This window comes from Rhinolophus sinicus, chromosome 2, assembly GCF_057876585.1.
Source record: "Rhinolophus sinicus isolate RSI-liver-muscle chromosome 2, RSI-T2T, whole genome shotgun sequence".
Lineage (NCBI taxonomy): Eukaryota > Metazoa > Chordata > Mammalia > Chiroptera > Rhinolophidae > Rhinolophus > Rhinolophus sinicus.
The window spans coordinates 96,429,403-96,456,100 of NC_142502.1; the positions used below are offsets into that span (position 1 = coordinate 96,429,403).

The following is a 26,698-nucleotide window of genomic DNA, read 5'->3' on the forward strand; positions in this document are numbered from 1 at the left end:
CCGTGCTCCCCTCATATGCTGTGGTCTCTGTTCTCTCTGCCTGGAACGTCTTTCCTTCCTCTGCCTGACTTAGTCAACCCTAAGGGCCAGCTCAGATGCCGCCAGCCTCCGGAAGTGCCAGCTCCTGGCTCTGGAATGGCAGAGCACCTGGGTTGCTCTTCTGCGGGGGCGTCATCACACCACACGGTGATTATGTCCCTGATTCCGGATGGTACACCCACTCGCTCGTGAGAGTAAAATGAATAGGAAAAGATACTCGACACCACTGACAAAACCACAGCAAGATACCATTTTCTACCTTTCAGACTGGCAAAGGTCAACAAGTTTCGAAACACTGAGGCAGCGAAAGTATAAGGAAACAGGCACGGAGGTGAGGGTGTACATTGATCCATCTTGTGAGAAGAACTGGGCAACGACATCTGTCCACAGAAGTCGTTGAAGGCACGTGTAGCGAAATGACATAAGCACAAAGCTACTCACTGCATCCATTCTTGAAACAGCATGATGGAAACCCGTGTCCATCAACTGGGAACTGGTTAAGTAAGTGATGGTGGAGCCATACAATGGCACACTGTGCAGCCATGAAACAGAACAAAGGAGCTTTTTATTATTGACATGGAACCATCGCCAAAAGTTACACTGAGAAGTGGGAAAAAAAAATCCATCGATAGTTGATATAGTATCTACCATTGTGTGAAAAGGGGAGAAAGTATAAACAAGCATTTGATGCATAGACTATTTCCAGAAGAATACATAAGACAATATTGATACACACCTACTGGTAGCCTCTGGGGATAAGAACAGGGAGTCTGGGAAATGGGAGGAGGGAAATGCTTAGTTATCATTCATATCTTTTAAATTTTACACTGTGTACATATATTTTTCTATTTAAAATTAAATTAAATAAAAAGAAGAGGAAAAGGAAAGCTCATAATAAAATGGAGATGAGAGTAAGCCACTGGCTCCAAGAAGAGGAGAAATACCTTGACTTTGTTTCCAGGAGTGAGAGTGTCCTTGGGAAATCTTTACCCTGAGGCCAGCTGCCCCCCCACTTGCACCTGGGCACTGTCAGTTGACGTTCAGAGAATTAAAAACTTGTTTCAGTATGAGCCTGAGTAAAACAGAAGAATGAGAAACCCGCTATCAGTGGTTGAAGAGAATTCATACATAAATTCATAACAAAATCCAAAAGAAACAGAATTAGAATTTGGGGCCCCTGGGCTCTCTCATGATGGCAAATAACTGACAAGGCTCAGGTCATTCCTTTTGTTTTTTTGTTTGTTTGTTTGTTTTAAATATTTTTTTTTTATTGGGGAAGGGGAACAGGACTTTATTGGGGAACAGTGTGTACTTCCAGGACATTTTTTCCAAGTCAAGTTGTTGTCCTTTCAATCTTAGTTGTGGAGGGTGCCGTTCAGCTTCAAGTTGTTGTCCTTTCAGTCTTAGTTGTGGAGGGTGCAGCTCAGCTCCAGGTCCAGTTGCCGTTTCTAGTTGCAGGGGGCACAGCCCACCATCCCTTGCGGGAGTCGAACCGGCAACCTTGTGGTTGAGAGGTCGCGCTCCAACCAACTGAGCCATCTCGGAGCTCAGCGGCAGCTCAGCTCAAGGTGCCGTGTTCAATCTTAGTTGCAGGGGGCGGAGCCCACAATCCCTTGCGGGACTTGAGGAGTTGAACTGGCAACCTTGTGATTGAGAGCCCACTGGCCCATGTGGGAATCGAACTGGCAGCCTTTGGAGTTAGGAGCATGGAGCTCTAACCGCCTGAGTCGCCGGGCTGGCCCAGGTCATTCCTTTTGTACCCACAAAACGAAATACTTCTAAGTGCCTCTGAGGACCCTGGCCCTTCTCTTTCAAAGCCTCTCAGGTCATCAGGAACTCACCTGGGTAAAGACGCTGGGTGAGGACCCCTTCCAACCCTGGATCCCAGGGGGCCTCGGTGGGAAGCCCCACGGGTTCAGATGGCCCCTTTCTGGGGGGCAATCTTAGTGTGGAGCCACCAGACGCTCCAAAACCAAACCTGCCAAGCTGGGGTACAATCTGAGGGCTAATGCCATGGAGGGGACCTCATCCAGCTTTACAAGGGAGAAGGCTGGTTACGGGGGACACCAAACTAGCATCAAAAGAGAAGACGTTACAGGAGGCGCATAGGAGCCTCGGGGCGGAGCTGGGCAGTTGGGCCCTTAGGAATGACAGGCACCTGGGCACTGAGTCCTCTCAGGCTGGGTCGCCTGCCCTCCTGCCTCCTTCAGGCCATCTCGGCCCTCCCTGTCACGTACTCACCTCTTCCAGAAGCTTCTCTTGCTAACCCCACCCTGTTAGGATCTGAGGACTAACTTCAGTCAAGTCCTCAAGTCCAACCCTCTACGGACAGTTGTTCCTCTGTCCTGTAGGTGATGTTATTTTTTCTCCCCGACTATAAGGCTATGCCCCGGGGAAGGGAGTTATGGGAGTTAGGACACCTTGAGATTCCATCCTCTCCCTTTCATACAGGGAGGAGTCACTCCTCAGTTCTCTTGGGGCCAGGGCTAACACCCCCCCACACCCCAGTTCTGGGGTGGCTGGCAGTCCCCACACTTAAATCATGTTTGCTAAATGCCAAACTATGTGAAACTGAAGAGAAATAGTGGCATGAGACACCGCAGGCAGAAAGCCACCCAGCAGGCAGAACGATCCTTTGACAAGCTAAGTCAACTCCTGTCACTCCCTTGCTACCCATCTCACTCAGAATAACACTCAGAGGCCTTACTCAGGCCCAGGAGGCTTTGCACAATGTGGCCCCCCTCTCCCACCACTCTCCAGGCATTCGGCCCCTCACCCTTGGAGGGGCACACACACTCCTGCCTCAGAGTTGTGCCTGTGCTTTCCTTCTCCCGGGAATGTTCTTATACAAGCCTGGCCACAGCAGTGCACTCAGGGCCCTGCTCAAAGACAGCTTTCCCTCCTTACCCTTTCTAAAATAGCACCCCCTTCAGCACCTAGCTCCCTTCATCCTCTCCTCCCAGCATTCCCTCTACCTCCTCCACCCCACATGCTGCCCTGGGAGGCCGGCTGGCCTGTGCCCTCAGGCAGGATACCAGAAGGTAGAGGGGAGGAGACTGAGGTCAGGGTATTCATTCCTGGGCTGGCTCCCTTCCTGCAGGGTTGCTGCTTGCTATCTGGCCCCTCAAGGACCCAAGGCCTCTCTCCAAGTGCTGGTACCTGCTCCCTCCGCTCCGTTACTCACTCAGGTACCACAGCACCCCATGGGTCCCCCTATACCTTGTCCCCATCTTTGGAGGTGATCCCTTTATTGAACCTTCCTGAAGTTACCCAGAGAACACTATTGCTTTCCTTTCAGGACCCCGATTCACCACCTGACATCACATATCTGTTGTTTGTGAGCTGTCTGTCCCCCATCTGGACCATAAGGACTTTATACTCTGCATTCTATCCCAACATCTGGCTCAGCGCCTGCAGAGTTGCTCCATAATGATTGTCAAATGAGTGAACGAGGAAGGGAAGGACCAATGCAACGTGAAAACAGGGTATGGAGGCTGGAAAGAGGGCAAGATTTTAGGAGGTGAGGAGATTAAATGAAGGCACAGGATGCAGCAGTGATGAGATGGCCTTCTCCCCTCCAGGGGAGACCCCCATTTGTGTCCTCCACAATCTGCACTGCTTTTGGTTTTGTTTTCTTTGTACGTCTTCCCACTAGAATGAACCCCCCGGGGGCAGGGGTCATGTCTGTCTTTCTCATTACAGTCTCCTTAGAGCCTGGCATAGTACCTGGCACACAGAGAAGGCACTAGACCTGCAAATGAAAGAAATATGAGTTATCCAGAAGAAACAATGAATTGGCAGAGGACCACGAAAGCCAGATCGGGCAGCTTGGACGTGGAGTGAAGAGCAATAGCGAAGAATTGCAAGTCCCAGAGCAGAAAGGGAAATGACAGAGAGGGGGTTTATAGGAAGATGGGCCTGGCAGGGGACACTGCTGGGGATGAGCAGGGAGGCTGCTGCAGCATCAGACTGGAAAGGCAGAGGTGGCAGAACCTGATGACTGATGGGTACAGATGTAGAATGAAGAGTCCTGGGCGTGTGGCCCGGTGACGGGAAAGCTGGAAAGCCTGCAGTCCTGGCCCAGGGTAAACACTCCAGGGCCGCTGCTATTGGCCTCACTCACTGTGTCCAGCTTCCGCCTGAAGCGGGAAAGCTGGGGAGTGGAAGTGGTTTGGAGGAAAGGGCAAATCAAATTCACTCTGACCATGTTGCATTGGAAGTATAAGCAGCCGGCTCAGTGGAGAGCGAGTGACAGACGGGTGCCGGGGAGCAGATGAGCCATCTCCCTGGGTAAGCAGAGGAGCTGGGGGACCATCCACAGTTGGGCGGTCGGGGGGAGGGGGCAGCAAAGAAAAGGGAGGCCAAGAGGTAGAATAAGAAAGAAAGAAGGACAATGTCAGGGGAGACAAGAACAACTTTAAAGGAAGAGGCAATCAACAGGGCACAGGCCAGAGGCAAAAGCCTGGGTGGACACCACCGAGGGCCCCATCCAACCTGACTATTGGCCTCTGGGATGCGCTGGGGGAGCCACGAGTGCCTGCAACACTTCATGTGGCTTCAGTGTTAGAGGAGGGTTTGCTCCCTGTCCCAGGGTACACGCTCTAAACCTCATTTGTGGCAGAGATTGCCAGTTGTCCTCCAAATCCATTCTTTCCTTCTTTCCATGGTGACAAGGCTCCCAAATTTTACCTAGACATAGAGCCATCCAGCGAAAACCCACATTTCCTTGCTAGCCTTGCAGCTTGGTGGGGCCATGTGGCTAAGACGGGACAGCTTCTGGGTCTTCAGGTCTCCTTTGCACACATACCCTCTTTTCTCTGATGGGAATGTGGACCCAAAGATGGAGCGGCCGCCACCTTCCATTCCATGGACATAAGCATCACCCAACGTGATGGAGGAGCCGTAAGACAGCAGATGACACCATAAGGTCACCAAGCCCGCCTGGACCATCTACCCAGGCTTTCCTACAAAGCATACATTTCTGTCTTAAGCCACTGTATTTGGGGGAATTGTTTTCGGAGCAGCCTATATCATACTGGGGCTCACCATTTAATCCAGTAGAAATACCACCTTAGATCACACCAGAAGCTTGTTCCAGCCCATCTCTGCCAGGGGTCGCAAGGGGGAGTGAGAGGCCACTCATTTGTCTTGCCAAAGATCCTCACTCTCCATGCACAAGGAAATCCTAGTCTCCTTAATAATCTGTTACAGATCCAGTATTCATAAACTGATCAAAATTCATTAAAAATGTTCTACTTTAAGAGCAGCGATTAGCAGCTTGACCATCCCTCTCTGCAACTGGTTCCATTTCTAGTTCCCTTCTGACCTCCACCAGCAGGCCAAGGAGAGTGTGGGTGTGTGGGAATGACCTTGCACACACAGTGCTCAATGCATTTGAGGGACAGAAGCACACAGTTGTGAGACAATAGCATGAAAGGTGAGAAGCATGAACTCTGGACGGAATGCCTGGGTGTGGGCTGCAGTGCGGCTACTCAGTGGCTGAGTGGACTCAGGTCACTTACTGCCCTCCCCAGGCCTCCGTGTCCTCAACTGCAAATGGGGACAGTAAGAACATCTACTTTTGAGGGAACTGTGAGGATTAAATGCGTCAATATGTGTAAGACACTCAGAACCATGACTGGTAACAGTTAAGTTCGCCAGTAGTATTCTTTACATGTCATTTTAAAAGCAACAGAGAAAGGTCTGGCAATGGAATAACATTGTCGTTTCTAAAGCACAGTTGCAGACACTCTTACTAAATCCTCCTGACGAAGTATCATAATCATCCCATTTTATACAAATTGGTTTGGAAGTTTAGTGATTTGCACCAAATCTCACAGCTGGTGAATTGTCAATGCAAATATCACCACGCCTTGTTTGACTGAATGAGGAAGCCTCTAAGGAAAGAGACTTCAGGATTCCAGAAAAACAAAGCTCAGCAATGCCAGCTCCTTTTATGGCTTGTTGCTCCCCAAAGCCCGGCCATTTTATTACTGGTTTCTCAGTTAACTCCACTAATGACTATGTAACTGCCACCTGGTCAGTTAAAGGGGCCTGATGAGAATCCTCGCCCCTAGGCCAGCGTGGGGGCTGCTGCTCCAGGAGGTGGGAAGTCCGGAAGGGGCACACAAATAAATGCCAGAGGGACAGTAGTACACTTAGGAGACATGCAAAACGAGTACACTGTGTGGATCTTATTCGGATCCTGATTTAAACAAGCCCACTGTTAAAAACAAAGACATCTGTGAGACAACTGGAAAACTCTGAATGTGAACTGAATAGTAGGGATATCATGAGATTGCTCATTTAAATGTGATATTGACATGGTGATTGGTAGGTAGGTAGGTAGGAAGGAAGGAAGGAAGGAAGGAAGGAAGGAAGGAAGGAAGGAAGGAAGGAATCTATTGATCCACACAAGTATGCTCCGTACCAAAAAAATCCCCTAATTTTTGACAAAGGTACAAACATAATTCAATGGAGGAAGGGAAGCTTTTCAACAAATGGTGCTGGATCAATTGGACACCACAGGAAGAACAACGAACTCAACCTAAACCTCATGCCTTACATAATAATTTACTCCAAATAGATCAAAGACTAAAATGCAAAACATAAATCTATAAAAATATTACAAAAAAATATATAGAAAAAAATCTTCAGAACCTAGGGCTTGCTGAAGATTTTTAGACCTGACACTAGAAACCCAATCCATAAAAGAAGAAAATTGACCAATTGCACTTCACCCAAATTAAAAACTTTGGCTTTGTAAAAGATCCTGTGAAGAGGATAAAAAGACCAGCTACAGAGTAGAACATATTTGCAAACCACATGTCTGACAAAGTTCTTGTATCTAGAATATATACAGAAATCTAAAAACAATTGGAAATTGGACAAAAGACTCAAATGGACATTTCGCCAAAGAGGATATACAGGTAGCAAATAAGTATATGAAAATATGTTCAACAACTAACCATTAGGGAAATGCAAGTTAATATCACAATGAAATATTACCACACACCTATCAGAATGGCTAAAATAAAACAAATAATAACACCCAATATTGGCCAGGATGTGAAGAAACTGGATCACTCATACATTGCTGGTAGGAATGTAAAATGGTACAGCACCTGGGAAAACAGTGTTTCTTTTCAAATTAAACATGTCGATACCACAGGCCCCAGCAATTGTACTCTTGGGTATTCAACTCAGAGAAATGAAAACGTATGTTTACACAAAAACCTATACACAAATGTTCACAGCCACCTTACTCACAGGAGCCCCAAACTGGAACAGCCTAGCTACCCCTCACTGTGTGGCTGGTTAAACGGACGATAGGACATCCATCCTATGAACTACTCTCTGCAATAAAAAGGATGGAGCTATGGACACACAACACAAGCTGGAAGGCTCTCACTCACTTATCCAGAGCGAAAAAAAGCCAACCTCAAAAGGTTACAAACTTTATGATTCCACTTACATAACATTCTTTAAGTGAAATTCTAGAGAGGGAGAACGCCAGGCGTTAGGGACGGGGTAGAGAGGTAGGTGTGGTGATAAAGAGAGAGCCTGAGGGAGCCTGGTGGGGATGGACATGCTGGGCATCTTGGTCACGGTGGTGGTTACACAAATCTACACATGACAAAATTGCATAGAGCCGCACACACATAGGACCATACACACACAGGAAATGGTGAAATCTGAATGAGCTCTGTGGATTGTACCAAAGCGAATTTCCTGGTTTTGATATTGCAGTACAGTTACACCAGATGCTACTGCTGGGGGAACTGGGAACTGGATGAAGGGTACGTAGGACCTCCCTGAACACTTTTTCTTTTTTAACAACATTCTGTGATTCTGTAATTATTTCAAAATTTAAAAAAAAAATAAAGGTTTACCAGAAATGCAAAATGACATATTTACAGATTAAGTGATACAGGTCTTGGATGTGCTTTAAGAAATATTCCAGGAAGAAAAAAAAAAAAGAAAAAAAAAGTGGGAGAAATAGATAAAACAGAATTGAAAAAAGATGTTGATAAGTGTATAAGTTGGGTGAAGGATACATAGGGAAATATATATACATACTTTACTCTCTAATTTTGGGTTTGACTATTTCCAAAATAAAAGGTTTTGGATAGTTCCTAGGGGTACCTAGTCCAACAGAAGGGCTAAGCCTTACTGATCTCTTTATAGCCTTATTCACTGCTATGCCTTTTGAATACAAATCAAGTCCAAAGCTTCTACTTCTGTTTCATTTATGAAGTTTTTATGATCTTTTATTAACAGCTCGTAAATCACATTCTTATTCTGGCCGTTTTCCCTCTAAGAATTCCCCCAAAGTTATAAAAAATAGAAATTTATAAATATACTGAGAAGTATGCACAGTTTTTACACAACAACAACAGTCGGATCAATGTTTCAAGTTGCCTAACCATCTCCCAGGTCTCTCATCCAGAACAGAATTACAGCAGTACAGCCTCTGAAATTCTCGCAGCAGAAACAGCGACTTTTTCCAAATCCCACCTTCTCCCTCAGCGTGCGGGGCACTCAACAGGTGTTTGTTTTAGATGGTTTAACAGGAAGAGAGGATCTGCGGAAATGCTGGCTGGGATGACTGCCCCCGAGAGCCATGAAGGCAGCAAGCCAGGGAGGTTTCCGCCTGCACCTGCCATGGCTCAAACATGGGACTGGAGTTAAGAAACTGAACAGGTCGAGCACCGTGGGGAGCCGAGTCACACACGCCGAGGGGCCAGCACAGGCTCACCTGACTGCTTTGAGCGGGAAGAGTTTCAGGTCACTACAAACCTGAAAAACTCTTATGTGGTCCAGAGCTGGGGAATCCAAATTTCTCACTAGCAACGCCCCCACCCCCACTCCTTCAGTTACTGACAAGCAGCTCTTTCCTTCTAGACGGGATGGAATGCCCTAGAAAACAGTGAGGCCAGAGGAACATGGAGCCTGCTGTCCAGTCACCAGGTTTTTTGAATTTTCAAGTCCCAAGAGCCGGAAGATTAAGAGATGATAGTGGAAGCCGAGTATAAAGAGAGGTCAATATGGACTTGAAGACGTTAACCCAGGGAACTCGAGTATCCTGTGTAAACTTCCAGGTGGCACTGGCAGTTTTCTTCCTTCGAATTGGTTTTTAAATCTCTTCCTCCAGAGACCAGCCAAAGGGTATCAGCTTGCCCAACATCTTCCTTAAACCCTTGTTTGGCTTGCTGGGTACATCAAAAACGGAATCTTCTCTTCCCAGGTGGCAAAGAGGTTGAACAAATTCAGACGTGCTTCTGAAGGACACCTTGGCCTGGCTGCTCTCAGCCCACTTCCACCATAAGAGGGGAGCATAGCCCTGTCCGTGGCAGCCTTCCAGGAGACCGACCAGGCTCCTCAGCTCTCAGAACACAAGGCCCAATCCAGCCCTCAAATCTCATCACCCACCCCCCAGATCCTTTTCCTGTTGATTCCTCGGTCAGGTCACAGCATAATAGACCCACAGATCTAAGTAGGCTCTTGTCAGAAAGAACTCTTTTCCCAGCACGGGGCAGGACTTGGAAGTTCCTAAGCATACATTCCACAGAGGGATAGAAATGACAAATCTCTCAGGAGACAGCGTGGCCCTGTTTCAGGAAGTTCATCAGATGCTCTTGAGAATCGACGCTGCCCTTACACACCACTCTCCTCCACATTTCCTATCTGCTCAGGCCCCCTGATTCCTGCCGGCCCCGATCAAGGAGTGTGATGTGTGGGCCTCCTGTTTCCAACATGGTGCGGGGGGACCAAGTTACCTTTGCTCAGCTCAACAGGGCACCTGGAGCCCAGGTGAGCAGAGAAACAAGGAGGTCTTAGGAAGATAAACTGGTGGCACAGAAAGACTGTCAATCAAAGGGATCCGGATACCCTGAAATAGAAACTAGGCAGAGTCTTTCTGGCCTTTTCTCTTCTGCCACCTCCCCTGGCCTTCCAAGTTCCAAGTTCCATAGGAATCAAGTCCTATGACAACAAATGAGGTCACCAGCTGTTCCCACGCCCCACAGGATGGCCTGCTCGATTAAGAAAGCCTCGTTACTACCACCGTATCTTACTCAACCCAAACATCCAGTGAAAACGGGTAATCTTAATAGAGTTTGCTACTAAAATCATGCCCGGTCACACCCAGGCAGCCTCGGCTGGACCACGAGGAAGCCACCCACTCTTCTTCCCTCGAGTGGCTTTAACTCCCCCAGGAAGGTGGTGTCCATGTCTCTGTACAAGGCAGGCTTCCTTCTCAGCTCACGAGAGGGACCTAGAAAGAAGAGGAGTCCATGGAGACTGCCTGGTGGGGGCCCCATGTGCTCTCCTTCTGGGGCAGGGGAACAACTGCAGGGCTGTGAGTGTTGGTCCCCGGGGTCTATGCAGCAAGAGGTACACATGGGAGACAAGTAAGGGGAGGAAAAGGGATAATACCGGGGTGCCAAAAAAATGTAGACAAGTGGACACTGGTCAACGTTGCTCAAGCAGTAGTTCCCCGTCATCAGAAGTGTCTGAACGCTGATGGTAACACTTTGAGCACCTCTTGTCATTGCAGAAGTCAAACGTGACTTGTATTCATCTTTTGTTATCGGAATATATTATTACAATTTTAATACAGTTTTCCTTTCTTAAAATGTGTCTACATTGTTTTTGGCACCCTCTGTATTTCCTCTCACCGGAACAGCTTTCCCCAAGGTTCACACCCACTGGTGAGCCTCTATTTTCTGCCCAGAAGCAGAGCAGATCACCCTGGCTGGCCAGAGAGGCCTTTCTGCACCCCAGCCTCCCCAACTCACTTCTTCCTGCGGATCTTGGGTTTCTTCACAGGTCGCAGGTAGGGGTTATCGATGATGTTCTCCTCCCCATTCCGGCTCCCTGGCAAGGAGGGGTTCTGCTGCAGGACAGAGGTGTTCTCCTTCTCGGCTCCAGAATCATCCTGTGAACCGAAGCCAAAATAAAGCAAAACACCAATGACAAAAGGAAAGAGACCATGCCCATAACACCAACTAGTATTAGTTTCCCATCAAGAAACTGGAAGCCCAGGACCCCCTGCTTTTCACTCTACCCATCTCTGCCTCAGATGAAATGCGGCCCAGGCAGCGGCTGGCTATCGGAGGAAGGTGAGATCAACAGCTTTGACACAGTAGTGCACAGATCACAAAACCCTGAACTCTTGACAAGGCAGAGACATGAGTTAGAAAGAACAGAGACCCAGCAGGGGAAGGGCGTCAGGGGCTAACATGGAGATGCTTCAGGGAGGACGCGCAACCTGTGGGGAGATAAAGAACAAAGAGAAGTGGCCCTCCACGCTTTGCAGGACTGACAGACACACCGGGTCAGAACAAATCGTGTGCAGAGGGCCTCTCCTGAACCAAGCTAATGGAAATCATGCTGGATCCCCCTAAATTCTCAAAATATCTGGTACTTGCAACATGGCACCAACGACCATATTGCAGCAGCGGCCAGAAACTTTTCGAGCCCGGCGGGTTCCTACCCAGGCAAAGCAGAGCATGAGGCACCAACACAGGAACATTGCCAATAACCCCCATCTGCGACCTGGGGGTCAGGCCTTTCCGGTTTGGTTTTGAGGAAAGTGATTCTGTAGAAGAGTTTGTACGTTTACATAGAGTCCATATGATCCCATAATCATAATTGTGTGTAGGCAGAAAAAAGTACTATGTTGAATTTTATAAAACTGGTTCTGGGAATATGGGTGGCTGATTCTCCTTTCCTTATTATACTCTCTTCTCTTTTCCTAGCTCTGTAAACCGAGCAGAAGCTGCTGGGGAGGGGGTGAGAATCACGTGACGAACTTGACCTAGAAGCTTAAGCCTAAGTGACTGTAAGTGACCAGAAGCTGGTTGGGCTGCGCCCCCTGGTGACAGGCCAAGGGTTCTGTCACTCACTGAGATTCCTGTTCTGTAACTTGAGGCAAAACAGGACCTGACCCCAACCAGGAGATTGTTGGCAAACGACAGCAGGGCAGAGGCCACTGTGATCAGATGGCATGAAATAGACAGCAGACTCTCCCTCAGAGACTGCTGGCCTAGGACGCAGACGACAGTCTCAGGCTGAGGGAACCTGAAGAAACTGGACCACTTCTAGATTCTGCTACACGCTCTCTCACTGTCCCATCAGTCATGTTCTCCCCAAAGACCCAGTTCCATCCAGGGACTCTGTGCTTTCTCTCTCCAACACCTGACCTGGTGGGACCACAGGTGACTCAGAGCCACTGTGGACCTTCTGGAAGCTCTCTGGAAAGCAAGGGCCCCAAGACCAACATGGCTCGTGCCAGACACAGCGTCTGACCACAACCAGACCTGCCTCGGATAGTTGGCTCCCAGCCTTTCTGAAGTTCTTTACGGCTTGAATTTGTAACTCACTCCCTACCCACCTCCTCTCACGTCTCCACCATAAAAACCCTGTCTTCAAAGTTACTGGGAGTTCACCTCAACTGTGCCTTAAGTATTTCCTGAGACAATACTAAGGATGGCGGTGACACAAAGGTGCCGAGAAGCCAGCCTCTGGACCTCTGCTGGAGGGTACCGAGGCTCCCTCCATCCGGCTCCCTCTGTCTCACAAGGCCAAAATGGGGGTCCCGAGTCGTGGGACACCTCTTCTCCCAAGTAGAGCTTCTGGAAATGCCACTCTCTTGCCTCCTACAGGGAGAGGTGGCCTTGGGACAGGGAAGGATAGGAGAAGTACGTAGACAAAAGTAGTCAAGTACCACACTAACCAAGATTTGTAAAAAACAAAAAGGGGGATCAGAAGGGTCTGTCCTCAGGAACTCCTTGAGCCTGGAAAGGCCAGACTCAGGCAGTGCGTGCACACGCTAACGGATGCCACGCCCTGGGATGACTGCCACCCAGTCTCACGGCTTTCAGTGCCGTTTCCACGCCACCTCCCACAGGTACCTCTCCAGCCCTCACCTCTCTCCGACCTTCAGGCTCACATAGCCGCTGCCACGGCAACATCCCCACGTGGGTGTCAAGTAGGCATCTCAACCATAATGTGCCTAACACTGAACTCCGGACCTTCCCCTCTGCGTGAATAGCTCTTCCCACAGTGCTACCGGCCACGGGTGATGGCAACTCTATCCTTCAGTCTTTCAAGCCAAAAACTCCACAGCCATTCTTGCTTTTCTTTCTGACATTCCACATCCAGTCTGTGAGGAAAAATTCTTGGCCTTACCTTCAAAATAAGGCAGAATCTGACCACTTCCGCTTCCCCTACTGCGCCCACCCTTGTAGGACCCACCGCTGTCTCTCGCCCAGACTAGTACCACAGCTTCCTGGCTGACCTCCTTCCACAGCCTGCCCTCTGCCTGCACCTGCTACTGTCCGTTCTCATCACGGCAGTCAGCCATCCCGGAAGCAGTTCAGGTATGTCGTTCTTCTGCTCCACACCTTCCCGCAACTCCCATTTCACCCAGTTAAAAGCCAGTTCTTAAAACGGTTCACACGGCCCTGTCTGATCTGACCCCTTCCTCAGCCACACCCACACTCGCCTCCACGCTGTTCCTCAGGGCCTTTGGACCGGCTGTTCCCTTTCTAGAACACTCTTCCCCAAACAGCCAGAGGGCTCATTCCCTCACCTCCTTCAAGTCTCTGCTCAAATGTCACCTTCTCAGCCATGTCCACCCTGAGCACCCCGTTTAAAACTGGAACCTCCACCCTTCACCCTGGATCTTCCCCCCCAACGGCATTTTCATCTTTAATATACTACCTAATGATTCATTCATGCATTACATTTACTGCCGCTCACCCGCTGTCTCCACTTAGACTCCCAAAAGGCGTTTTGTTTGTCCTGTTCACTGACGTCTCCCAAGCACTTGGACCAGTACCTGGCACATACCAACAGGTACTAAATAAATACTTGTCGAGAAAATGATGGGTACATTGTTCATAAAAGAGAAAAAGTTTAGACACTGGGATTGCCTGTAGGAGGCAGCTAGTTCAAATGGAAGAGAAACAATTCTACTATACACTAATTTAAAATGAATAGTCTGTTCAAGTAGCTGGAGAAACAAGAAACAGGTTAAGGAAAGGAACTACCTAGCAACAGTCTTTGAGAGATGCGCTACCATCTACAGATAAAAGGATAATCTAAAACACCAGCCATTTAATTAACTGTAACAATATATGTAAATGCTAAAGACTGAAAACAGCCTGAAAGTTCACAGGGGACTGGTTAAATTCAATTGTCACATCCATACAATGGAATATGATGAGGCTGTGTTCCTTATATCCAGATGTGGAATGATCGCCAAGATGTATTGATGAGGGAAACCAGCTGGGGAAAACCATTTGCGACGTGCTCTTTGTGTTTAAAACAACAATAAAAAAAAGAAAGAAAAAGAAACTAGATCCCTACAAGGACACACAAGAGATTGGTGACTGGTTGCTTTGTAGGAGGGAAAGTGGATAATGGGGAATGAGGATGGGAGAAAGAATTGTCACCACACATCTTTTTATACATTCTGCATTTTGAAACGTATAACTATATTTGCCAGTCTAACAAAATAACATTAAGAAGTCCCATCAATTGTACATAAAATTGTTGCTAGAATCCTTCTCTTGAAGTCTTTTATTTTTTTATAGAAGAGCACGTGGTTGCACAGCCTAAAACAGCAGGGGAGGGAGCAGTGGGTGCCATGAGCTGCCATAGGCCAGGCCCCTAACATATACTGGCTCATTTTACCTTAGGCTTCCGCTTGCCCTTCAGGTAGGCGCCCCTGCTCCTAGTTGTACTTGTGAGGAAACAAGACTCAGATGTTGGGTCACAGAACCAAAGTCACGCATCTGGGAAGTAGCACAGTCTGGATTTGAAGCCAGGCCCGTCTGACTCTAAGGGTCAGTTCTTCCTACTCTTTGCTTGCTGTCTGGCTGGGCCTGTCGGTATCCAGGGGCGCTCAGGCAGCTCCTGCCATTCTTTCAGCCTCAGTTCACTCTCCGCCATGACCTGGCCTACTACTTGGAGTGTTAGGTTACACATCTGCAAGACCTTTAATACCTTTGTGCTTACAAAGGAGTGGGGCAGTTTGCTTAGAAAGTTCCTCCTCCTCCTAAGGTGAACCTCACTGCAGTCCACGACCCAATCACCCCATCTCAGACTAAATCACCTGAGTCCAAAACACAAGTGGAGAGTAACAAGATCATCTACTTTATGTAAAGCCATGGGCTCCCAGCCCTAATTCTGAAAGGAGTCATTCGACCTTAAAGAAATGGTGTTCAAGCAAGGGAGAGCTTCAGCAAAAAAGTTACTCAAACAACGTACACTCTCCACCTCAGACAGGAGCTGCTGGCCGCCATTGGGTGCATCGTGCCTTAGAGAACATGGGGAATGCTCCGTCCAGCTTCAACCACTAAGGTAGCCTTTGCTTAAAAGCCAGGGCCCATCTTAGGGACGGATGAACGTGGTCACCTGACTGTCAGGGTCCTGTAAGCCTTAAAGGCGTGACAGCCTTCAGCAGTTCTGTGACTCTCCTCGCACTTTCTCCCAAGACGCGAGAGCAAGAGCGGGCTCCAATCCTTTTACTCGCCAAATACAACACATCGATAACCAGCAAAGAGCACCCACAAGTTCCGATGAGCTCGTCTCCTCACCCACCTTTGCCTGTGCCCACACACCCTGTCTCCAATCCTGGGTATGAAATGTCCAGAACAAGGCGAACCCTTCCCTTTGGGGACCAGGTCCCAGGCCGTGTCACCTACCGAAGACCATCATTCCAAACTGTGTCTCTCTCCTGCCTCCATTTCCCCTCCCTACCAGATCATTCCCATTAGCGTACAAACGTTCTGTTAGTTCTTTTATCCTAAAAAACAAAAAAACACCTCTTAACTCCTTAATCTTCCCCTTCTAGTTACCACTTCATTTCTCCTTCCCTTTACAGCGAAATTCCTTGAAACAACTGTCCATGTCAGCACTGTCCGATGGAACTTTCTATGATGATCTACATGCATCCTTTCAGGATGGCGGCCACCAGCCAGACATGGCTGTCACACTTGGGTCATCATGAGCCCATCATGCAAGTCCCTAATAAAACCAAAGGCCTAGGGTAGGTTATGGCCAAGTCCCAGGCGACAGGTTGAGGGCAGTGTGGGTGAGTTTGGGGGCTACCCGGAGGCAGGCAGAAGGCAGGACCCACCGTGCTGATATGAAGAGGGAGGTTCTCAGTGTCCGTCTGCTCATCCTGCTCTGAGGAATCCGTCTCTTCCATTTGTTGCATCTCCAGCTCAGATGGAAGAAGAGCTGTCAGGTAGGGGATGGTGAAAGGTCTGGCAGCAATCACTGGGGAATGAAAAGAGAGGCATGATTCCAGTCATTGAGTCCTTGCAGGTGGCCTAGAGCCTTACGACAGATGAGTGCGCGGCACCGAATGGCAGTGATGGCTAACATGCTCCGAGCACTTACCCATCTCCTACAGGCTTTATACGTGCTCTCTTTAATCCTTACCTCCACTGCAATAGGAAAGTACAACTGCCAACCCCATTTTACAGATGAGGAAACTAAGGCACAGAAAGGTTAAGTGACTTCTTCCAGCACACAGAAAGTGGCAGGGTGGGATCTGAACTCAGGCACTATGACGGCAGAGCCCAATTTCCTCAAGTGTAACTAAAATCAGACGGAACTGGGGCTGAATCCTAGCAAAGCATCAGCTTAGTGATCTTGTACCCAAGGCCAATGAACCCCTCTAAGCCTCATTTCTACAACAGAGATACTGATCCCATCAGCCTGAAGGATTCAAGTCCAAATATTGACTTGAGAACTCTCCGCATGTAAGTGTATCCACCAAGCTAGAGGGCACTTCAGGTAAATGGATGTCCCAGTTCTTCCAAAACATGCTGAGGAGAAGAAGAAATTGTTGATAAAAAAAATAAAATAAAATAAATGAATAAAAGCAAGTCTCTATGCATACTTCTGTGGTAGAAAGAGATTCCCAGGAGACACTCCACGATTACTTTTATATGGTTTAGATGTGGGGTCCTGCCGTCAGAAAGAGCTAGGTTTGAAAGCCACCTACCAGCTGTGTGACCTTGAGTAAGTTACTTCATTTCTCTTCTCTATAAATCTCGACTTCCTATAATGGTAGTGATAACAGCTCCTAACTCATAGGCTCCCAAGAGGCCTTAATGAGATGATGTAAGGGAAATGGTTAGCAGTGTATCTGCCACTTAATAACTTAGCTGCTATTATTCCATGGCCAGGCACACAGGGAGCCTTTGCTGACTGAATGAATCACTCAACCCAATCTCCCTCGTTCACCTCTGGAAACACTGAGGCCGACAGAGATGCAGTAACTTGGTCACACAGCGAAACGGTAGTACTGTGATGAGAAATTAAATGAGATGATACCGTGAGCGGACATGGTGAAGGGCAAAGCCTGGCAGGTGTTCTGTAACTGCCCTGCCCGATGCCAGCGTCCCTTCTTCTATCAGGGCTGCCACTTGTACTGTGAGTCTCTCTGATGCCTTGGGCTCAGTCACCCCTGAGGTAACCTAAACTCAAAGCAACTCAAGCAGCTAGTCCCAACAGAGGCCATTACTGTTTCAGAGTCATCAGAGAGGGACAAAGGCCTTAAGACCTGGGTAAAGGAGCCAGAAATCTAAAGAATGGGATGCAGCTGAGACAAGAACAATGCTTATTCGTTTCGTCCTACCACACTGAGAAAGGGAGGATGGTGTGATTATCTCAAATGACAAGACCGGGTCCACAGAGGGGAGAGACTCTCACATGGAAACGTGCTGACATCATCTTTGAAAAGACTCTGGGTCTCGCCAGTCTTGGCCATAAAACGGGTGAGAGCCCGCTCTACATCTCGTCTCTGGGATGCAGCCTTCTCCCGCAGGACCTGGTAGTCCGATACAGGCTCCCGGTATGTCTAAAAAGAGAACAGCAAAGACACTAAGTAACACCAACGGATCACTCTGCTCTCCTTGGGTCCCTGCCTTGCTGTGGCTATATCCTTCCACCCTTTAAATGACCCACTGCCATTGTTGAGAGCAGAGATTCCTAAATGCCAGAAACAAATTGATATAACTATCATTAACATTTATTTTTAATCTGAAAAATTAAGAAACGTACAAATATTCACTATAGATTGACCCAGGGCCTTCACTCAGCTCCCATGACAGCTAGTGTCAGGTGTAAGAGACACCTCCTGAAGGAAGAGTGGGAATCCTGCCAGGAAGCCCTGACAGGAACCGGCGGTTCCATCTGTGGAATGTGACATCTTGTAGTATGCAAGAGACTGCTTAAGTGGATTTGTGGATTGTGTTGTCTTATTGTCTTAAACCAACCTTTACAAAATGGACATATTGTGCCAAAATATTCTCTCAAAGAACCAGACTGAAGATAACACTGTAGGTGCAAGTGAACGAGATAGTGGCAGGCCTGATACTCCTCTTACTAGTTCTGAGCTCTTTGGCAATCACATTAGTGTGAAGAATGACTGAGATCTAATCAGAACGAGAAGTTGGCCAAAACGTTTTAAACGGCAACGGTAAAGGTCATTTTCACAATGACCAAAAAATAACTACTCTTTGTGATTGGGAGATAAGATTTTTAAAGGAGGCACTTGGAAACATTTCCATTGTTGTCAATGTTAATTCAAGTGTGTCACCTATATACAGTTCCTATAGCTACACTTAAACAGAAACAGGATTTTCTGACATGTTGAAAATTTAAGGGGAGTTTGAGCATACTGTTACAAACACTAAAAATGTAAGACCTTACCATCATTTTTCAGAAAACTGTTTGAAATTCAAGAAGTTGGAAATGGAACAGAAAAACTCAAACAAAATTCTTTGAATAACTGGTAGATGAATGAAAAAAATTAGTTTTGTGATTAAGGGGAGCCAATGATGCTACATATCTTTGTAATGCACCTTTTCAACTACGAGAGCTGTTAAAGTATCAAAATAAACTGTTTTTAGAATCAGACTTCTCACTTATTATTTCACCAAGTATTAAACCAAGATTTCAAAAAATAAAAAGCAGAGGCAATCACTAAAAAGGAGCAAACAGGTTTCCTGAACCTTTAATAAGAGTCCGATTATTTTTTAATGTGCATTATTTTAGTATAGTATTACATTCTAATGTTCATGTAAATAAGCATGAATGTTTACATGCTTAATATTTTTAGTGGTATACACTAGATACAGTAGAGTTAGAGACTTATGGGTTGAATTGTATTCCCCTAAAAAAAGGTATGTTGAAGGCCTAACCCCCAGGATCTCAGAATCCGATCTTATTTGGGAATAGGGTGATTGCAGATGTAATCAGTTAAAAAGAGGTCACCCTACTCCAGTACGACTGGTGCCCTTGTAAGAAACTGGCCATGTGAAGACAGAGATCTCGAGAGAAGCCCATGTGAAGACAGAAGACTAGAGTGCTGCATCTACAGGCCAAGGAATGCCCACAGATCACCCACAAACCACCAGAAGCTAGGAAGAGGCAAGGAAGGATTCTCCTACAGGTTTCAGAGGGAGTATGGCCCTGGCCACAACTTGATTTTGGATATCTCACCTCCAGAACTGTTAAGACAATGAATTTCTGTTGTTCTAAGCCACTTAGTTTGTGGCACTTTGTTATGGCATCTCTAGGACACGAATACAGAGACTACTGGTCATGGGCAATGGCTGAATTGCACTGGTGGGTGACTATCCACTCCTTCCCCTCCTATCCTGCGGTGCACAGACACGTCCCGGAAGACTTGCTTCGACAGCCTGTCTGATGCCATATTTGCACCCGTATGTGGTGTGGAGGTGGGGACAAAGGAAGCGGGCGGGAGAGCCTCTGGGGACTCCTCTGCACACCGAGCTTTCCCAAGGGAGGGTGAGACTGCTATTCTGGCTAATGAGAACATACCTGAACCACAGTTAACAAGAACCATGGCAAACAACTCCGTTTGTCTTCATTCAGACCTAGAACTCAGAGTTACGGTAAGTTTCATTTCATGGTATCACCAAGTATGTTTTCAACAACTATTCCCACTGATTTAAAAAATAACTCTTTTCTATTGTGGAAAATTTGGAAAACCCAGAAAAGCGCACACAAAACACCAAATTACCTATGGCCCGCTGAAAATGACTCTGAACATTTTATGAAACATCTCTCTAATCTCTTCTCTATGTTTTAGTGGGATGGGCAAAACCGCACCGGCGTTCATTTCTTGTTAACTATGCTTTTGTAGACCAACTGGAGAACATAATTCTCCTTTGCCACAATGTCTGTCAATTGTGAAAAGACATTCTGAGTTCTGAGCCCACCTTTTACCAACATAACTTTTGGACTCCAGTGTGACAGTCCGTGGGAACTGACAGCTTTGCATCAGTCACAGCTCCCACCACGTCCTCATCACTCACCGGAGTTTTGATGTAGGTGTGGGGGTCAGGGAACTCCGGAAAATGGCTGGGGATGTGCGGCGGGTGGGGTCGGTTCTGCCCTGCAATCAGGGCCTTGGGAGTCACCGGCTGATTGGTCACTGGAGCTGGAACAGAGTCGTCACTGGTTATTGCTCCATCCAAGGCCTTGGGTCTCGACGCAAACCCTTTTTTTTCTCAAAGTAAACTGGACCTCAGTTTTCTGAACAACAAGCTCTTTGTTTTTCTACCACTAAAAGGCCTTCAATGGCGTAAGGACCTGAGAAGGTCACCCCCACATGCCCAGCCCTGATGGATGACCTTCGGTGACATTCCCACCTCCACCAACCTGCCTGCATGCCTCTCAGGCAGGTGAGTGGGGGGCTGTGACAGTGTTCACTACATAAAAGAGCATGCTGAGGAGCTAAGGCGTTAGATGGGCTGCTAACTCTCTTCTCATACAGCCCAGTGACAAAGACACATAACACGCCAGGCTAATTAGCGTGGCCTAATGACAACAACAGGGGATTGAAAATGGCACCTTCCAGTACTACTTTGAGAGGGAAGTTCTTCCAAAGATGCCAGTTTGAAAACAGTGATGGAGAAAAAATATCTAGTGAATTTTCCCCAGGTCCTACGAGCCCACACTAGTTACTCCCAACTCAGTTATGGCACTCAGTTTATCTAAGGCACAGGTCATCAAACTTTTTGATTACAAAGACAGAGAGTAAATATTTTAGGTCTTACAAGCCATATAGTCTGTCACAATTATTCAACTCTGCCATAATAGCACAAAAGCAACCATCGAGAACAAGTAAACATGGCTGTATCCCAATAAAACTTTATTTATAAAAACAGGTGGTGGGCCACATTAGGCCTACAGACCATAGTTTACAGACCCTTGATCTAAGGAAGAACAAGAGCTTTGGCATTTTTCAAGCAGCATCGACTGCCCTTCTGGGGGCTAAAGCACAAGAACCACAGCCACACCTTGGTTTTCCTTTCTGGCGACTGAACGTCACATCCCAATCCTATCAGCCCAAGCAGAGATTCTATGATAGGTAGCCCCAAGTAATGGAACGAGGCTGCAACAAGGAAGTAGCTGCCATACTGATTCCTGCCCTATTCAATGAATTTGCTCCACAAGCATTAACTGAGCACTTACTGAGTACTCCAGTTTAAAGTCACTTACGGGCAGTGATGACCATCCTCTGAGACCGTTTTGCATAAGCGGGGAGCGTGTCCACGTTGAAACCTAAGAAACAGGAAACAAACATCGCTGAGGATATTGAACATGGCCTGGGGTATAACACTGTGGTGAAATAGCTTAAGCTCCCAACTCAAGTGTTTTGCTGCTACTCAAAAGAAGCTCCTGCAGAAATCCCAACAGGGAGCAAGGAGGTCTCTTAAATGGGTTCAGAGGCACCCTCTATTGATAACCCTCTCAAGCTAAAAGCAGACCAGAAAAACCATGAGGGAATTTGAAAACACTCCACAGACGCAGCTGACTCCTAGGGACTCCTCTCTCTCTCTCGCACAACTCCCACTCAGCTGCACTGAAGAACTGGAAACTTGTGTACTCACCCATCTCAACAAGTGTGACCACGATATCTGACAGCGTGGGCTGGGTCCTGGCTGTGTGCTCACAGTAAGACTTGGCACTCCTCCCAATTTCTGAAATGTCTGGGAAAGGATCAAACAAAGTCTTATTCTCAGTTCCCAAAAAGTTAAACATAGAATTACCATATGTTTCAGCAATCCCACGCCTAGGTATATATCCAAACAAATTGAAAGCAGGGACTCAAACAGATACTTGTACCCCAATGTTCACAGCAGCATTATTCACAATAGCCTAAAGGTGGAAACCCTTAACAGAAGCCCATTAACAGATGAAGGGATGAACAAAATGTGGTCTATCCAGCCAACAGAATATGATTTAGCCATAGAAAGGCATGAAGTACTGATACACGCTCCAGCATGGATGAACCTTGAAAACATTACGTTAAGTGAAATAAGTCAAACACCAAAAGTCAAACGTTTTGAAGATTCGATTTATATGCCAGAAAAAAAAAAATTCATAGAGACAAAATGTAGATTAGAGGTTACCTGGGGCTAGGGGGAGGGGTGAATGGGGTGTTATCATTTATGGGTACAGAGTTTCTGTTTGGAACAGTGAAAAAGTTCTGGAAATAGTGTTGATGGTTATACAACATTGTGAATTATTTAATGCCACTGAACTATATACTTAAAAATGATTAAAATGCTAAATTTTAAGTCATGTATCTTTTGCCACCAAAAAAAAAGGTTGGTTGGCAAAGTTTTGTTTCTTCTGCCTGAAGTTGAACCTCTATTTTAAGAGTCATGCTGAAGTCCTTCAGGGAAAAGGGGAAGGTATGAAGCTGGACTCCCTGAATGGGCTTCAGAAGTGGATGGGAGGTTCCATGAAAACTGAAATTGTGCTCAATTTTACACTCAAGAATTCATGGCTCCACAGAATTCATCAGATGTAAAAGGGGCGCCAAAAGGCAAGGAACCCCTGCTCTAGGGGCTAATGGTTCACAAGATAAAAGCAAGTGGTGCTTGATAGGGAAGGGTGTCTGCTACCAACTCGCCATGCTCCTCTGAGCAAGTTACTAACAGTCTCCACACATGAAAACGACAGGCAGCATCTGTTTACTGTGGGGAACATCTAATTAGAACCCCAGTAGATCACCTCAGAAATACGCCAAGTGGCAGTTAAAATATCTTCACCTATTTGGCTTTTTTCTTATATGCCAGCAGGTCCTAGGATGTCAGAGGCAATGCAAAAAACATGGAGATTTTGCTCTGAGTAAGGGTGAATATGTTTTACAGAATAAGTCTAAGATTGGGGTCCCCAGAAACAAAGTGATTGTAGTCAGTAAATGCAACAATTCTGTCTGGTGCTTATAACTAACACAATCCTAAAACTTTGCTATCCAGAGCTAATGACAACATGGAGGTGCCCAAGTCTTAGCAAGCCCTCAGCGTACGCCATCCATCCTTGATTTTCCTTTGGCTAAAGTGGAAGATTTTTACACTATCTTTAGACCTTATATAGTTGTAATACTCATAGCTTTCTAACACAACTATTTCAGCTCCATCCCCTTCCGTGGCAACTGTTTCTTCTGAGAGAAAAAAGGCCTCTTGTCCAGTAGTATGAGAAAGAACTGCTTCAACTCCAAGGACCTTTAAACTCTGAATTCCAAAATCTTTCCAAGAACTGAATTCTTATCTGTTGGGAACTATTAGTCCATTCCTTTAGGACAAAAGTTCTCAAAGTGTGGTCTGGGAATCCATAGACATTCCTGAAATCCTTTCCAAAGTCCACAGGTCAAAACTGTTTTCATAATAAAATAAAGACATTCTTTGACTTTTCACTCATTCTCTCATGTAGTTTTCTAGAGGCTATAGGACCTGTGACATCACGGCTCTGATGGACAACTGATCGGATGCTTGTTCATTCTTACGTTTTAAAAATTTCTGTTTTCTTTATAGTATGGCTATATATATAGAGCGCCCATGTATACACAACTCCACAGGGTTCTCAATATTTAGGAGTCCACAGGGGTTCTAAGACCAAAAAGTTTGAGGTCACTGCTTTAGGCAAACATTTAGTACTTGAAACTCCAAATGTCAAAGAGCCACCTCACCCCAGATCTCGCCCTGCCTGAGGTGGCCCAAATGTAGTGACTGATCAGGACCAAAGTACAAAGGCAGAGACTTTTCCATCTGATGTGGGATACCTGATGGATAATTACCACGCGAGCTCCCCAATGAGTTGGCCAATTCTTTGCCTGCATTGCAGTACAACTTCTCCCCCTGCCTAAACCTTTCTCTCACTTCCATTCATAAATGTTGATCCTTCTAAAACACCTAACATACACCCATCCCTCATCCCATCCTACTCCCAAAAAAGACCCAAATAAGGAAATACGCTGTACGTGCAGAAAAGCCTATGTGAGACCATTCTAGCTCCTAAACCTCAAGACATTTCCTTTTTAAAGTGTTTTTTTCCCTGCATTCTACAAAACTTATTCACCCTTACTCTTTGTATCACATAACATAGCATTCGATTAACATATTTTGCCATGTATAATGCATACTTTTTTGCCCAAATTTGTGAGAGGAAAATAAGGATGTGCATTATACATGGGTAGTACTAATTCTGTAGCTACTCGTAAATGTTTTTAAGTCTTTTATTTATGCTTATGAATTAAAAATGTAACTCTAGAAATCAATAACGATATCCACATGCAAAATAATATCCCAGAATATGATTAATTGGTTTTGTTGAATGTCTGACGAATTTACAATGACAGAGTTCTTTGCCTTCTATAATGCGTAAATATCATAAATTTATTACCAGTACATAAAATGTCTTGTACCATGTCTGTTTTTGTGTTTTGTAATTATTTGTTACATAAAATTTCTTACACCATAAGACGTTAAAAAATAAGTGCTAAAATTCCTTTATAATACAAAAAACAAAAGTAACTACATGTAAACAAATAGCAATTTGAATTACAAAAATTAAAACGAAAGGTTTTTTCCCCCCCTGAAAGTTTGGGCCAAAAATATGGCTGCGCATTATATACGGGAGCGCATTATCCAGAGCAAAATACTGTACATCATGTGGTGGCATGGGAATTAATCCTAACTCTCCAACAAAACCGTAAGTTCTCTGAGCATAGAACACAAACAGCAATAATAACAGCACCTACAAGTCATCAAGAGCTTACAATATTCCCAGCATTGAATGTTCTAAGTATAGACCTCATTTACACCCACAGTTCTATGAGGTGCAAATTATCACCCCATTTCACAAATGAGGAAATTAAGGTTCAGGAGGTTTAGCAACTTGCCCAAGCTATTAAGTGGCAGAGCAACGACTTACACCCCGGTCTATCTGATTCTAAAGCCTGTAAATCACTTTACTATGTTCTTTTTCTTAAATCCTTTCAAACACTATCACAATGCAAACACAGAACAGATGTTTGGTTGACGTGAAGAAGGCCTATTATTTCCTGGTACTTACAGCTTTGTAGCATCTCTGTCAACGTTTCCACAGATGCTTTTTCAGCGCTCTCAAACCCTGCTTCTGTGAGCAAGGAGCTCACAACCACTTGCAGGGTTCGCCTCCGGGCTAGATGGTAGTTATCAGCAGGGTTAGTGGACTGTTTACCTCCTGATCTCTGTGAATCAGCAGCCCAGAAAGAGAGAAGATTTTCATTCACTGGACAAGAATGCAATTACATAATTCATATATCGTCAATAGCCAAATAAAGATTCTTTTGCTAAATATTTATCAGTGCTTAATTAAACGTGATAGCTCTTATGTTTAGACTTATAGATCTTGGCCAACTGAGTAATAATTGAGCATCCAAGGGGCTCTAAATACAGAGACAGCCTTTCTGCTTACTTAAAACTTAAAATTCCAATACCACAAATAAGTGTTTCTTACTTTTTATTTTAGCAGATTATCAGAATATACAACTGAAGAAACACGCATGATGGGATTGAATTCATGCCTGTCTCCCAGAAAAGAATTATCTCTTTAAACCACTCATGATGGGATTTATGTCTATCTCTCAGAAAAAAAAATGATCTCTCTCGTTCCTCCCGTCTCCACACCATTTAAGTAAAATTAAAACAAGAACACACGGTGCTGAAGAGAGTAAAAGGGTTTAACAGCAAAGTAGGAAAGCTAAATATTTTGAAACGGGAATCCCTCCCAACTTTGGCTAGCCAATAAGAAGGCTTAAACGGGCTCTTCAGACCAATCAGGAGGTGTTCCGGGTTCCCAACCCCCCAACAGGGAACGAGCCAATCGGTATACAGGTCCGCCAACTCAGGAGACCGTCGCCAAGTACCAAGGAGGGGGGGCATGTACGGCCTGAAAGACCCTCCTCCACTCGGAGCTCCTGGTGGGGCTGGACGTCTGGGTATGAGCTTGTTGCCCAGGCTAAGGAAAAGTTACAGAACGCACAGACTCTCTCGGCTTCGATCCCGCGCCTCCCGCCCTTACCGTTCCGGAGCTGCCAGCCCCAGCAGTGGCCGTCGTGTCGGCCATCTTGCTCTGGCGTAACGTGCGCGAGCGCAAGGCAGGATGGGATTTGTAGTCGTCGGGCGGGGAGAGGGGGCGGGGCGGCGTGCGCCCCTCTGGGCTTCCCGAAACTCAGTGAGGAGGCGTTTGGGGGCGGGGGTGCTTCAGTTGACCCAACTCACGTGACTTCCAGTGAGCTGCAGGTTGATGCGGCCCCAGTGAGCCTCGG

The 26,698-nt window shown here is 46.3% G+C and overlaps 1 protein-coding gene across 2 annotated transcripts; it reads right to left on the minus strand.

Moving 5' to 3' along the window:
* Window positions 1-578: 578 nt before the first annotated feature.
* On the minus strand, window positions 579-26,601 carry TAF8 (TATA-box binding protein associated factor 8). Of its 2 annotated transcripts, none has more exons than XM_019738340.3 (9): window positions 26,452-26,601; window positions 25,462-25,618; window positions 21,990-22,088; window positions 21,598-21,660; window positions 20,409-20,533; window positions 17,776-17,923; window positions 16,190-16,332; window positions 10,839-10,978; window positions 579-1,111 (listed from the first exon to the last, which is right to left on the minus strand). In XM_019738340.3, exons 1-9 carry the CDS (start codon window positions 26,494-26,496, stop codon window positions 1,069-1,071), a joined length of 963 nt encoding a protein of 320 aa, XP_019593899.1. In that variant the 5' UTR covers window positions 26,497-26,601; the 3' UTR covers window positions 579-1,068. The 2 variants fall into 2 exon arrangements, with proteins under 2 accessions (XP_019593899.1, XP_019593900.1); XM_019738341.3 differs by lacking the exon at window positions 579-1,111 and adding an exon at window positions 8,278-10,315.
* Between the last annotated feature and the right edge of the window lie 97 nt (window positions 26,602-26,698).

Excerpts from the sequence above, each read along its gene's own strand:
- TAF8 (XM_019738340.3), bottom strand. The coding sequence starts at position 26,496 with ATGGCCGACACGACGGCCACTGCTGGGGCTGGCAGCTCCGGAACG. Across the intron at positions 20,534-21,597 it reads GAGGATGGTCATCACTGCCC|CTCCAGTGACCAATCAGCCG; the intron begins GTAAGTGACTTT and ends ACTCTGTTCCAG. Across the intron at positions 1,112-10,838 it reads CCCAAGATCCGCAGGAAGAA|GCTCATACTGAAACAAGTTT; the intron begins GTGAGTTGGGGA and ends TGTTTTACTCAG.